This window comes from Saccopteryx bilineata, chromosome 11, assembly GCF_036850765.1.
Source record: "Saccopteryx bilineata isolate mSacBil1 chromosome 11, mSacBil1_pri_phased_curated, whole genome shotgun sequence".
Lineage (NCBI taxonomy): Eukaryota > Metazoa > Chordata > Mammalia > Chiroptera > Emballonuridae > Saccopteryx > Saccopteryx bilineata.
The window spans coordinates 80,424,688-80,438,141 of NC_089500.1; the positions used below are offsets into that span (position 1 = coordinate 80,424,688).

Below are 13,454 nucleotides of genomic sequence, written 5' to 3' on the forward strand. Positions count from 1 at the left end.
TGATCTCATTTGTCAGTGACTTTTGAGTGCACTCGCCTGGCTTATTACAACGGGCTCTTCACGGTCATCCACAGGGAATTCAAGAGGGTTATTCCTTCCTGGTGCCTGAGGAGCTGACCAGGCTGGCTGGGTGGCCCGGGCATTATGTCCTGTTACCAAGTATACCAGCTGCAAGAGAGCTTTGTTTAAGAGGACAGCAACAGCCAAAACCAGACGCCCTTTTCAGAATCAGTTCTACTTTTAGGTTAAGAACTGTGGTCTACTGAAGTTCATTCATCTATTTGTTTTGGAATTTGGGACTCTTTTGTGAGTTAACATCAAAAGGTTTACTTTGTTTTCAGTTTTGAACTGGGACCAATTTTAGATTCAGACAAAAGTTGTAAAGATAGAAGGTTCTCATCCACCCCTCACCCAGGTTCCCTTCTTTTCAACATTTGTGCACCTGTCACAACGACGGAATGAACATGGCCGTATTACTGTAAATTGAGTACTAACCTTTAGATTTCATTGAATTTTACCTAATATTCCTTTTTTTGTTCCAGGATTCAATTTAAAATACATGACATTTAGTCATACTGTTGTCTTAGCTGGCTCTGGGCGGGCTCTGGCAGATTCTCAGAATTTCTATGTTTTTAATGACTTTGATAGCAGGGAGGACTCGGAGGCAGATACTCTGTAGAATCTTCTTCAAATAGGGTTTGCCTGACGGTTTTCTCAGGGTTGTGAGGAGGAACACCTGAGGAGCAAATTGCCTTCTCAATACGTCATCTTAAGGGTCCAGGCAATAAACATAGGTTTTCACTGACGATGTTGTGGAAGTGAAGAAAGGAGACCTCGTTGACAAGGGAGTAGTCAGGAAGCCACGGCAGTAGAGCTCAGAGCTCTACCTTCCGGGACGCCTTGTACGGTCCAGCTGGGAAAAAAAGATGCCCCCCATCTGGCGAGAGCCAACTGTCTACCCCTGCAGCCCACGGGAAGATACCACCACTTCAAGCTCTCCCTTTCCTCCAATCAAGTTTTGTGCGGAAACAACCCCTCCCTACTTTCTCCTTCCCTCTTATAAAAGCTCCTTTGTCCTCTGGACTTGCCTGTGGCTGGCCACGTTTCTCTTGTCCAGAATCGCAGTTCTTCTGTTCTTTCCGAATCAACGCGTTTGCTGTGCAATGATAACTTTAAAGGTTGAAAACGTCAACACGGCTCTTCTGGCTGAGGCGGTGCGTACCAGGTTTCTCTACCGTGAAGTCACCCCCCTTCTCCCCTGACTTTCCGTACCCTGTGCTTTGGCAAGTCCGGGGAGTTAAGCTACACCTGCTTGATGGAGGGGGGTGGGGAGGGGGAGCCTCTATATAAAATTTTGAAATTGTTCTGTTTAGAATATTTTTCACATATCCCTAATTTATTTACTCATTCACTTATTATTCTGATTTTAAAATTTCACATTTTAAAGTTTTTTTACTTGCCATGTTCTGAACGTCTAATATTGTCCGATATCTGTGCAATTTGTTGGTTTTTAAAAATTTTCCTTCCCTTTGTGCCTTCTCCAATTGCATGCCTTAATCAATATTTATGTTCATTAATTCAAGGGATGATTGACTTTTTCATACTTGATTGTCCCTAATTAACTTACTATATAGTTTATTCCCATCTTTAACTTTTTATACTTGCTTCTCTTCATACCTGCTTCTGTACATGTCTGTGTAGATCAGGGGTCTCAAACTCACGGCCCGCGGGCCGCATGTGGCCCGCCCACCAATTTTGTGCGGCCGCAGACTGGCCTGCAGACTAATCCACAAAGTTTGATTAGTCTGCGGCCGCACAAAATTGGTGGGCGGGCCACATGCGGCCCGCAGGCCGCGAGTTTGAGACCCCTGGTAGATCGTAAGTACCTAGCAATGTTTGTTTTAGATAACCGATGAGATTCTTTTTTCTTTGAGACATGGTAAACTGTTAAATATTGTATGGTAATTTTATATTTGACAGCCTAACTAAATGTTCATTTGCTTTCCAATTGCTCTTGGTATTTGTCATAGAAACAGAAACTGAATCTATTTTATCTTTTTTTTTTTTTTAGTAGTTTAAACTTCTGAAAATGACCAAAATTCCCTAATTTCAAAAAGTATTTATGGAAGAACCAACCACATTCCAGCCTCTGAGGACACTAATTATCTCTCTATCACATGGTAGGTGTCAAGCTCCTTTTTCAGATGCATCGTTTTACATTTTAAGAAAATTCTAAGTAAAGAAATTTACTAAGCATATGTATGAAACCCCATGTGTCCAATATTCCCATGTGACCCTTTACCAAATGGTAGGATGAACTTGCTTTCTAACTCTTGGTTTCCTGCGATGCCGTGTCTAAAGCCTTCATATAAACCATATTGACATGTCTGAAGGGAAATTACTATCCAGAAGCTACTTTGAGAAAAACACGCGGCCTAGTTGCAGACAGACTGCCACGAGAGTTAAACTGGAAGCTACAAGATTATGTCTCTCTCGGTTTGTTGTAATCTAATCATTGCTTAGCTCATTGAATTGTAAGCCTTAAAACAGGGTGTCTCTGTTCACATAAACTCAGGAACTAGATTACAAAGCTCAAGTTCGCTCCCTCTCCCACGGACTCCGTAGTGCGACTAAGCTCTTGGCTGCTGCTGCAGTTGACTGCAACCGCCCTAGGTGTGAAAGCAGATCCCAACAGGCATCTCGAGGGCCCATGAGTGTGGTCTCCAGAGTGCTGATTTTGTAAGAGAACTGCACAAGCACAACTTTCTACAGGGTGCACAGCCTTCTCTGACAATTTGAGTGGCTCCGAAAAGAGCCTTTAGTTTCTTGTTTCTTTCCTCTCTCAATGTTCAGGTTCCTCGCTGAGGTTCACCATCTGCAGAGATCACTTGCCCTTGGCCTTGTGGTGGCTCTCGGTCTTCTTGGGCAGCAGCACGGCCTGGATGTTGGGCAGGACGCCGCCCTGCGCGATGGTCACTTTGCCCAGCAGCTTGTTGAGCTCCTCGTCGTTGCGGATGGCCAGCTGCAGGTGGCACGGGATAATGCGCGTCTTCTTGTTGTCGTGGGCCGCGTTGCCCGCCAGCTCCAGGATCTCAGCCGCCAGGTACACAGGCGCGCCGGCGCCGACTCGCTCCACGTAGTTGCCCTTGCAGAGCAGGCGGTGAATCCTACCAACTGGAAACTGTAGCTGGGCTCTAAAAGAGCGGGATCTGACCTTACCACGGATCTTACCACCTTGTTTCCCATGCCCAGACATAACTTTATAGAAAATTAATAACAGAAAGTACAAAAAAAACAAACTACAGGGAGGGTGGCTTTTTATAGTATGTGGTAAGTTGTTACTTGCCATCTGATTGGCTGGCTGGTGGAAGTGTATCCAATCAGAAAGCACTACTGGAATTACCTCATTTACATACACATTACTACATATTATCCAATCAGATGTTGGCTGCCCTGTGTAGCAGTTGAGGGCCAGTTCGTAAGTAACAGCTTTGGGGCTTCTAGCTGCTGTTCGCTGACCAGCATCAGTTGGGACATGTTAGGTGGGCACTCATCATGCTGGAGTTGACGTCAAAGGGCGCTGCCATTTTGAAAAAAAGGCTTCAAGAAAGCTGACAAAGAACCAGAAGAAGGAGAAGAAACGCAAGAAGTGCCGCGGCAAGGAGAGCTAGTCGGTGTACGTGTACAAGGTGCTGAAGCAGGTGCACCCCGACACCGGTGTCTCGTCCAAGGCCATGGGCATCATGAACTCGTTCGTCAACGACATCTTTGAGCGCATCGCGGGCGAGGCGTCGCGCCTGGCGCATTACAACAAGCGCTCCACCATCACGTCCCGGGAGATCCAGACGGCCGTGCGCCTGCTGCTGCCCGGGGAGCTGGCCAAGCACGCTGTGTCCGAGGGCACCAAGGCCGTCACCAAGTACAGCAGCTCCGAGTAAAACGATTCAGCCACCAGATGAGCTTTATAACCCAAAGGCTCTTATAAGAGCCACCCACATTTCCTGAAAAGAGCTGTTTTATTACTTAACGAAACATTACTTATATGGATAGTCTGACCATATCAGACACTTCATTTGTAAAGCTGTTGAAGGGAGACACTGGCTTTAGTTGAACAGTCTAGTAGTACTTAATGCAACAAGATTAAGCCATGACGTAATGCTTAACGACAGAAGCTGGTTATATAAATAATGCCCCTCGTTTCCCCAAACTTCATGTTAACATTCTAAAAGGCTCCCAACATTTTTAATGGACACCCAGAGGGTCTTATAATGACAGGAACAATTCTCCAAAGGGGAGCTCTCTGGAAAGAATTGGATGTGCTTTTTGGGAATGACAGTGCCTGTAAGGCAGTGGTCCCCAATCTTTTTTGGGCCACGGACCGGTTTAATGTCAGAAAATATTTTCACAGACTGGCCTTTAGGGTGGGACGGATAAATGCACAAAATAAAATTATGTGACCGGTGTAAAAACTGTTGTATTTTTAAATATAATTGTCGAACTTATGAGACAAGTGTCAAGAGTGAGTCTTACCTGGATGTAACAGAGGGAATCTGGTCATTTAAAAAAAATAAAACATTGTTTAGACTTAAATATAAATAAAATGGAAATAATGTAAGTTATTTATTCTTTCTCTGCAGACTGGTACCGGTCCATGGCCTAGGGGTTGGGGACCACTGCTGTAAGGGACATAGTAGGCTTTTCTCTAAGGATATCTTTATAATCCTTTCAGGAGACAGAAACCTGAAACTATGGAGAGAATTTGGGACTTGGGAAAGTGGTTTAGGGAGATTAAGCTTGTTTTTGCTTTTTGTTACAGTGCTGTACATGAAAAAGTTGGTTCTGTAAACCAGCCTAGCTTGTACTCAAGTAGCAAGGATCTGAGGTTCTTAATTCTTAACTCAGGGTTTCTTAGTCTGATGATGTCTTCTGTATATTTGAGCTTTCCAGGCTCAAGTTAAGGACACAATATGTTGACACAGGAACCGAACAATTTGGCTAAACTTATTTTGACTCCTCTTGTTTTATATTTTCTTACAAATTATGGTATAATGATTTGTATAATGGGTCATCAAAAATGGTATTTGTGTCCTGTATTACTGGCTCATCTAGACTTATCTCAGCAAACATTTTAAAAATCAGTAAGAGTGAATTCAATCTTTAAAAGGTATCAAATCACCACTTCCCAGAAACCTGTGGCAAATAAACACATCAAGATCATTTACTAGAGAAATGTAAATTAACACAATGAGATATTATACACCTATTAGAATGACTAAACTCCAAAACACATTATCAAATGCTGGTGAGTGTATGGAGCAACAGGGACTCTCATTATTGCCAGCGGGAATGCAGAAATGGGACACCACTTTGGCAAACAGTTTGACACATAAAACTAAACATACACTGACCATGTGACCCAGAAATTGTGCTCCCTATATTTACCCAATTGATATGTAAACGACACAAAAATATGTACATACAAGTATTTCCTACAATATAGTTAATGATTAGAATTCAGTCTCAGCCCCTGGCTAGTTGGCTCAGCAGTAGAGCATCCACCCAGTGTATGGATGTCTCAAGTTCTTGGTCAGGGCACACAGAAGTGGCCACCTACTTTTACAGCCCCCCCTCTCCTGTAGCCATGGCTTGATTGGAGCAAGTTGGCTCCAGGAACTGAGGATGACTCCATGGCTTCTGCCTGAGGTGGTAAGAAAAGCTTGGTTGCTCAGTAACTGGAGCAATGCTCCAGATGGGCAGAGCATCGCCCCCTAGTGGGCTTGCTGGGTGGATCCTGGTCAGGGGCATGCAGGAGTCTGTCTCTGCCTTCCCTCCTCTCACTGAATAAAAAAACCAAAAAACCCCAAAACAAACAACTCAGTCTTGTTTGACTATACTGAATCGCCTATTCTGTTTGAAGCTATAACTACTTGACTGGTGGCCCAATGGCTAGTGTTAACCTGGGCTGGTGAGGTCCCAGGTTTGACCCAAGGTTACTGGTTTAAGCCCAAAGATCAGACTTGAAGCCTAAGCTCAGAGTTAAGACCCCCCCCCCAGTGAAGATACATATAAACTGACACAACTAGCAATTAGCACTTCTTTTTTTAAAAAAAATAACCAAGTTAATTTGGCAAACAGCAACCTATTCACTAGCTAAACTAGCAGTTTGTTCTTGTGATCATACCTACCTACAAAGAACTTACAGCCCTTTCAAAAGTGTGTTAAGTGGCTCTGAAAAGAGCCTTTGGGTTCAATGTGTTAAGTGGTTCTAAGAAGAGCCATTGGGTTAAAGCTGAACTCGTGGTTGGGTCACTTTCTACTTGGCGCTGGTGTACTTGGTGACGGCCTTGGTGCCCTCGGACACGGCGTGCTTGGCCAGCTCCCCGGGCAGCAGCAGGCGCACGGCCGTCTGGATCTCCCGCGAGGAGATGGTTGACCGTTTGCTATAATGTGCCAGGCGCGACGCCTCGGCTGCCAGACGCTCGAAGATGTCGGTGACGAACGAGTTCATGATGCTCATTGCCTTGGACGAGATGCCGGTGTCAGGGTGCACCTGCTTGAGTACCTTGTAGATATAGATGGAGTAGCTCTCCTTGCGGACCTTCTTGCGCTTCTTCCCCTCCTTCTTCTGAGTTTTCGTCACAGCCTTCTTGAAACCTTTCTTCGAGATGGTGGCGCCCTTTGACGTCAGCTCCGGCATGATGAGTGTCCAGCTCAACAGCTCTAACCACACAGATTAGGGAACATACCTTTGTGCCTGAAAGGCTGGTATTTATGGAGTGGCCCTTCAACGGCTGTGCAGGGTAGTCAACATCTGATTGGATAATGGTAGTGACGTATATGTAAATGAGGTGATTCTAGCAATGCTTTCTGATTGGATAGGCTTTCACCCAGCCAGCCAATCAGGTGGCAAATTGTGGTCTAAGCAGACTATAAACTTACCTTGCATATATCTTGCGAGTTTTTTTTTTTTCCCTCGCGGCAGGCAATTTTTCTCGCCCTGTCTGATCAAGGGCAACAGGGTGGTAAAGCGGGTTCCAAGGCCGGGTCTCGTTCTTTTAGAACCGGGCTGTAGTTTCCTGTGGGCCGCGTGCACCGCCTGCTCCACAAGGGCAACTACGCGGAACCGGTCGGGCCGGCACGCCCGTGTACCTGGCGGCGGTGCTGGAGTACCTGACGGCGGAGATTCTGGAGCTGGCGGGCAACGCGGCCCGCGACAACAAGAAGACGCGCATCATCCTGCGCCACCTGCAGCTGGCCATCTGCAACAACGAAGAGCTCAACAAGCTGCTGGGCCAACTGGTCATCACGCACTGCGGCGTCCGGCCCAACATCTAGCCGGTATTGCTGCCCAAGAAGACCGAGAGCCACCACCAGAACAGCCAGAGCAAGTCATCTCCCCAGGTGGTGATGTCCAGTTAGTGACCCAAGGCTCTTCTCAGAGCCGGTCAACTATTTCTGAGAAAGAGCTTAGGCAAACAGTGGATAATCAAGTCAAGATTTAATTAAAACCCTGGTTGATGCGCTCAGTTGGTTCGTGTCATCTCAATGTGCCAAGGTGGTGGGTTTGATCCCTGGTCAGGGCACAGATAGGATTCAGCCAATGAGTGCAGTGATAGGTGGAACTAACAAGTTGATGTTTCTTTCTTGCCTCTTACCCTTAAAGGAAAACTGATCACAATTCCTAAAACAACAGGACTCAAAATATAGTTTGGGTAACAGGTCTCTGAAGCCCTTCACTTTAATGTGCGGTAAATATGACAAGGGAGCTTTACAGTTGAGGGTTGAGGATGCAATTGCTTTTTAACACCAAGGTAGACAGCCATCCTGGCACTTCCTGGTGGCAGAAGTGCCCTTCTCCCTGGGAAAAAGAGCAAATTTAGATTTGATTGTTGAGACAACACAATTCACAAGAAAAAGAAAAAAAAATGTGGAATCCTATTTTAGGGTTTGTATTTTAATGAGGAGAGAAAGTTAGATTAAAAGAATAGATTAGAAGCAAAGAAAGGAAGGAGATTTGTAAACTTGCAGCTTTTGGCTCAACTCTTACGTTTGGAGGCCCTGTCCACAGGATGTCAGCCAAGCTGACATCATAGAAAATCATTACCCATGTCTAGGCCTTTCTCAAGTGCCTGCAGCAAGGGCTTTCCTGCCAAGTGTTCTAAGATGGCTCCATGTCCTGAAATCTGTAACCATGCTAGGTTAATGAGCTAAGAGATAAAAGGTACATACAAATATTTGGCACCTATTTATATGAAAAAAATGTAAATATGAAAAATAGGTTTCTCAGTGTGTTAGTTATATCTCAAACAAGCCTACTGCCATTTTGATGGTCAGATAATAGTATCAATATTAGAGTCAGCACAGTGGGTAGAGCACTGGCCTGGGATGCTGAGAACCCAGGTTTAAAACTCTGAGGTCACGGGCTTGAGTGTGGGCTCATCTGGCTTGAACACAGGCTGGCCAGCTTGAGCACAGGATCATGGGCATGATCCCAAAGTTGCTGGGCTTGAGAAAGGGGTCGCTGGCTGGGCTTGAACCCCTCCCTACACATGCAATCAATGAACTATTGAAAGTAACACAACTACCAGGTAATGCTTCTCATGTCTCTCAAGAAAAAAAAAAATACTAGAGTCAGTCATGTGACAAGATAGCTTTCTATTCAGGAATATTAGGCACAATTCTTCAAGCCACTGAAAATGAAGCAAAGTATTTTGTTGGTAGTCTTTTTAAGACCAAATATGAGCAAACAACCAGAAACAACTGAAAAACAGGAAAGCTGCCAAATATAAAATTCTTCCACAAAAAGGAAACCATCAAAATTCTCTAAACGCAATGCAGAATGAGACAAAAATCAGCACATTTATAATAAACTACAAAAATTCCTAAAGCATTTGTAGCTTAAATGATCTTAATACTATGTCTATAAAAGTCTAAACCTATAGAATTGACGTTTTAACATTACAGGGATATAGTTTTAAAAACCTATGTGAGCAAATTTTAAAATACTAATAAATATGAGTTTCTGAAAAAATACAAACGGCTTAAGTTACCCAGAAAGCAGTGAAGACTAAGATAAATGGGGAAAAATTGAGGTCCTCAATAAACTGCCATCCTCAAAAATCAGGTTTCTAAATCTATCCTCTTAGACATTTGAGGAAAAGATAAATCTATCGCAGACAAAAATTGTTCCAGATTATGAAAAAAAGAGTCTCATCTTTTTGAGGAAATGTGATAAAATCTAATTAAGAGAGCATGCTAAGTACAGCACAGTGTATCAGTTGCATATAAATTATTTACTTTATTACCTTCCATTAAAATATCTTGAAATCCACTAGTCAGTGAAGAGATGCTATACTTTTTTTTTAATACCAAACACTTTAATATTGTATTCATAGTAGTCTGTTGTTTCCAGTAAACGAATTGAATATATACAACATGCAAAATTTATATGGAAATTTCAAATAGCAGACAAAATTCTATTTAACCTAAAAATATCATTATCAATAATATCCCCTTCCCAACCTTATTATTCACTTAAAATTTTTTTTAATTTATTGATTTTTAAGAGAGAAAGGGAGAAATACCGATTTGTTGCTTCGCTTATTTATGCACTTACTGGTATGTGCCCTGACCAGGGATGGAACCTGCGATCTTGGCAGGTCAGGGCAGCACTCTAACCAACTGAGCTACCTGGTCAGGGCCTACCATGCACTTTTTATGTTATTTTATTCATGTTTCAACCACATATTGTTAAATTTCTAAAACAAATTTGGAAGACTGTTATCAACATCCACAAGGCACACAGTATAAAATTTTACTTATCCTAGTTACGACCCTTATCGTAACTAGGAAAATTACTAATTCTTTCATTCTCAGTCTATTTACAAATTTCCCCAATTTTTTGGAAAAAAAAAAAATATATATACACACACACACACACACACACACACACACACACACACATACAGCTGGTTTTTAAAAGGCAGAAACCGTGCACCGAACTGAAAACACAGGCTAGTGTCTTCCAAAAGGATAATTTATTTTAAAAACTCCTGGGTGCCAGCAGGCTGAGAACAGCAAAGGGTGCCTGTCCTGAGCAGCAGGACAGAGCATTAGATATAAGGGTTGCTGCAGGCGTTTGCTGGCAGGAGGGTTGAGTGCCTCTGGACATGTCCAGATTAGCATAACCTGGTTTGTGGTCTTGGTTACAGACCGTCCCCCTTTCTCAACCCTCAGGACCCTCTTGATGGCCTTGTCTCAAGGACATTTCTCAGAACCTTCTCAGGGTGGGGAGAGTTGCTTAAGGGGAGGAGGAGGTTGGGTGAGGGAGATGCTTAATGAAGAAGTTGCCCTAGTGGAAGGTTGGGTGATGGGAATTTGACTTTAAAGTAGTTCTGGATTTAAAGGAGCCCTGAACCTAAATGTAACAGTTTTTAGTTTTGTTTTTTTTTTTAAACTTGAATGTAACATTTGTGCTAACTGCCCCCTCCCCAAAAGTATGTTAAATTCACAGTTTGCTAAAAGGCCATAAGTACATAATTATTACTTATTTTATATTTTAAAAGTGCTTAGCAAAACATTTTTATATCATTATTGTTACCGAAATGAAAAGAATTCACTCACCCAAATGTGCAGTAGAGTCAAACACTGAATAGTTTTGCAGTGGAGGAAAATAGAGCCATTTTTTGTCAAGGTGCTAAGTAAGGAGAATGGTGGGCTATTGCTTCAAACCTGAACTCCCCAATGGTTTTTGATCGAGGGATTTTACAGGCAGAAATTGAGGGTTAGAGGTTAAGGGTCAGGGGTCCCTGGAAAAGCTGGTGGGTTAGTTGTTATGCAAACCTTATTAATTTTATTTAGTCTGATTAATGCAGTTCCGTGTGTCATCTTCCTAACTGATCTAACTGGGTGGAAGAACTAAGATTCTGCAAAATTCCTCATGATTGTGAGTCAGCGACATTATTTTTAAAGCAAAAAGCAGAAACTAAACATCTTGTGACTTTTGTTGCTGTTACAGATATTATTGTTTTGTGTTTAAATAGCTGCATTTTTCTATTCTCTCAAGCAAAGTATCCTTTTCAACACTTTTTTTCCTGGAACTTGCTTTACAGTAAGACGTCTAGGATATGACTAACAAACTTTAAAAAAAGAAAAGTATAAAGGGAAGTTTGTTTAGAAAGTTACAGAGGTAGTGAAAGGGAGCCATAGAAGAAATGGGCTAAGAAAATAAGTTACAGAGACAAAAGAAGGGCCCTTGGAGCTTAGGAAACTACATTGAAAAAGAAGATTTGAGTGGTAATGCTCTAAGGAGAGAGAGTGTGCACACCCTCACATGCCTTTTTTCCATTGATGAGAGAGAGAGAGAGAGAGAGAGAGAGAGAAGAATCAACTTGTTGTCTCACTTAGTTGAGCACTCACTACCTGTTTTTCATATGTGCCCTGACCAGGGTTTGGAACCAGGACCCCAGCATACCAGGATGATGCTCCTATCCACCTGACCAAGGCTCTAGCATACTCTCTTAAATTTTAACTATGAGATATGCGACAACAAAAGCAATTGAAACATTTTCTTAAAGCCTATACCTACATCTCTGGATACCATGATCTAAAACATAACATGTTTACTGGTGACTGTCTCTTTCACCGTCATCATTTGACGACATTGGGTGATATATTCAGAAACATTTAGTTAAGAAATTTTCTAAGCAGTTACGTATTGCCCCGTAGATAGAAAACCATCTGAAGAAAGAATTGGAAACAGAAATTCAAATAGATTACTGTTAAGGCTACGAGGTAAAAAGACGTAATCCATATACTCGCTTGTGGGGAAATGACAGACAGTAAGATCCAGGATGTGGTCTCTGGTCAACGAGATGGATTTCAGAGGCTGTCCGGCTCCCACACCCTTCAGGGCTGCCTGACCCAGCAACTGCTAGGTAAGCCATGACATCACCTCTCCTCTCGGCCCCTTGCACTGATACAGCTTTGGCACCGTGCCATGTCAGTCCCTAAGCACTGTGTCTACAGCTCCAGCTCTGCCAGGATAGGCACAAAGCATTGTGGCCTGTCTCATGTTCCTCCAGCTCAGGGGTCCCCAAACTTTTTACACAGGGGGCCAGTTCACTGTCCCTCAGACCATTGGAGGGCCGGACTATAAAAAAACTATGAACAAATCCCTATGCACACTGCACATATCTTATTTTAAAGTAAAAAAAAAAAAAAAAAAGGGAACAAATACAATATTTAAAATAAAGAACAAGTAAATTTAAATCAACAAACTGACCTGACCAGTATTTCAATGGGAACTATGCTCCTCTCATTGACCACCAATGAAAGAGGTGCCCCTTCCGGAAGTGTGGCGGGGCCGGATAAATGGCCTCAGGGGGCCGCATGTGGCCCGCGGGCCGTAGTTTGGGGACCCCTGCTCCAGCTCCTGTGCTTTCTGCACCTTGCAGATCTCACTGCCAACCACCCCGTGTGGAGCCGGTGGGCTCCGACATCTTTAATGATCACGTATAATACAAAATCTAGAGATTTGGGAGAGACCCCCCCCAAAAAAAGTGCATTAATGTTGTAAAGAAAATTGTACAGATCTTTAAGAGAATTAACCTAAAAAATTGTCGATAAAAAGACGACAATTTGATAGCGGAGAATCATTAAGTTTATGAGAGTTATTTGTTCCTTGAATTTAGCACATGCTCTTTCTTCTCTCCCTCCCTCTCTCTCTGTGTATGGCAGCTTAGGGTTTCTTTGTTTTGCCCAAAAAGAGGTACAGAAATTCTGGAAAATATGGAGATAAATTTTAACCACAGATAAATTATAGAGAAATACATTTTATGTCTATTTATACAGAAAATATAATCCTATGCTGAAATCTAATGGAGACAACATGCTCAAAACTGTTCAGAGTGAGTGATGCGTTTCTTAAGTTAGATATTAGAGGTCCACTCTGGCGAACATTACATATAAATAATTAGTGCACAAGGATAAACTGTGACTCAAATCGTTCCATATTCAGTAATATGCAGAAAACAAGTCTATGCTTGTACAAGTCAGTTAAATCAGGGGAGAGAAACCACAGTTATCTTGAGTAGACAAATTTTAATATAAAGGATTACTCATCACCCTGGCTGGTTGGCTCAATGGTAGTGTTGGCCTAGTGTTTGGAAGTCCCAGGTTCTATAACCCAGTCAGGGCACACAGGTGAAGCGTGTGCTTTTCCACCCCTCCCCTCCCTCCCTCTCTCTCTCTCTCTCTTTCTCTCTCTTCCCCTCCAGCAGCCATGGTTCAAATAGTTTGAGCAAAATTTGAGGATGGCTCAATGGCCTCTCCTCAGGTGCTAAAATAGCCCAGTTGCCGAGAAACAGAGCAGTGGCCTAGATAGGCAGAGCATCATCTGGTAGGGGGCTTGCCAGGTGGATCCCAGCCAGGGCGCATGCAGGAGTCTGTCTCTG

General features: G+C 43.0%; 2 protein-coding genes and 1 pseudogene across 2 annotated transcripts; 1 reads left to right on the plus strand and 2 right to left on the minus strand.

Annotated features, from left to right (window-relative positions):
• Positions 1-2,884: 2,884 nt before the first annotated feature.
• Positions 2,885-3,256, minus strand: H2AC1 (H2A clustered histone 1). Its single transcript, XM_066246517.1, has one exon. It carries the CDS (start codon positions 3,254-3,256, stop codon positions 2,885-2,887), a length of 372 nt encoding a protein of 123 aa, XP_066102614.1.
• A 299-nt stretch (positions 3,257-3,555) lies between these two features.
• Positions 3,556-3,938, plus strand: LOC136315282 (histone H2B type 1-A-like; annotated as a pseudogene).
• Positions 3,939-6,313: 2,375 nt separating this feature from the next.
• Positions 6,314-6,697, minus strand: LOC136315283 (histone H2B type 1-A). The gene has a single exon (XM_066246759.1). The coding sequence runs from the start codon at positions 6,695-6,697 to the stop codon at positions 6,314-6,316; it is 384 nt and encodes a 127-aa protein (XP_066102856.1).
• Between the last annotated feature and the right edge of the window lie 6,757 nt (positions 6,698-13,454).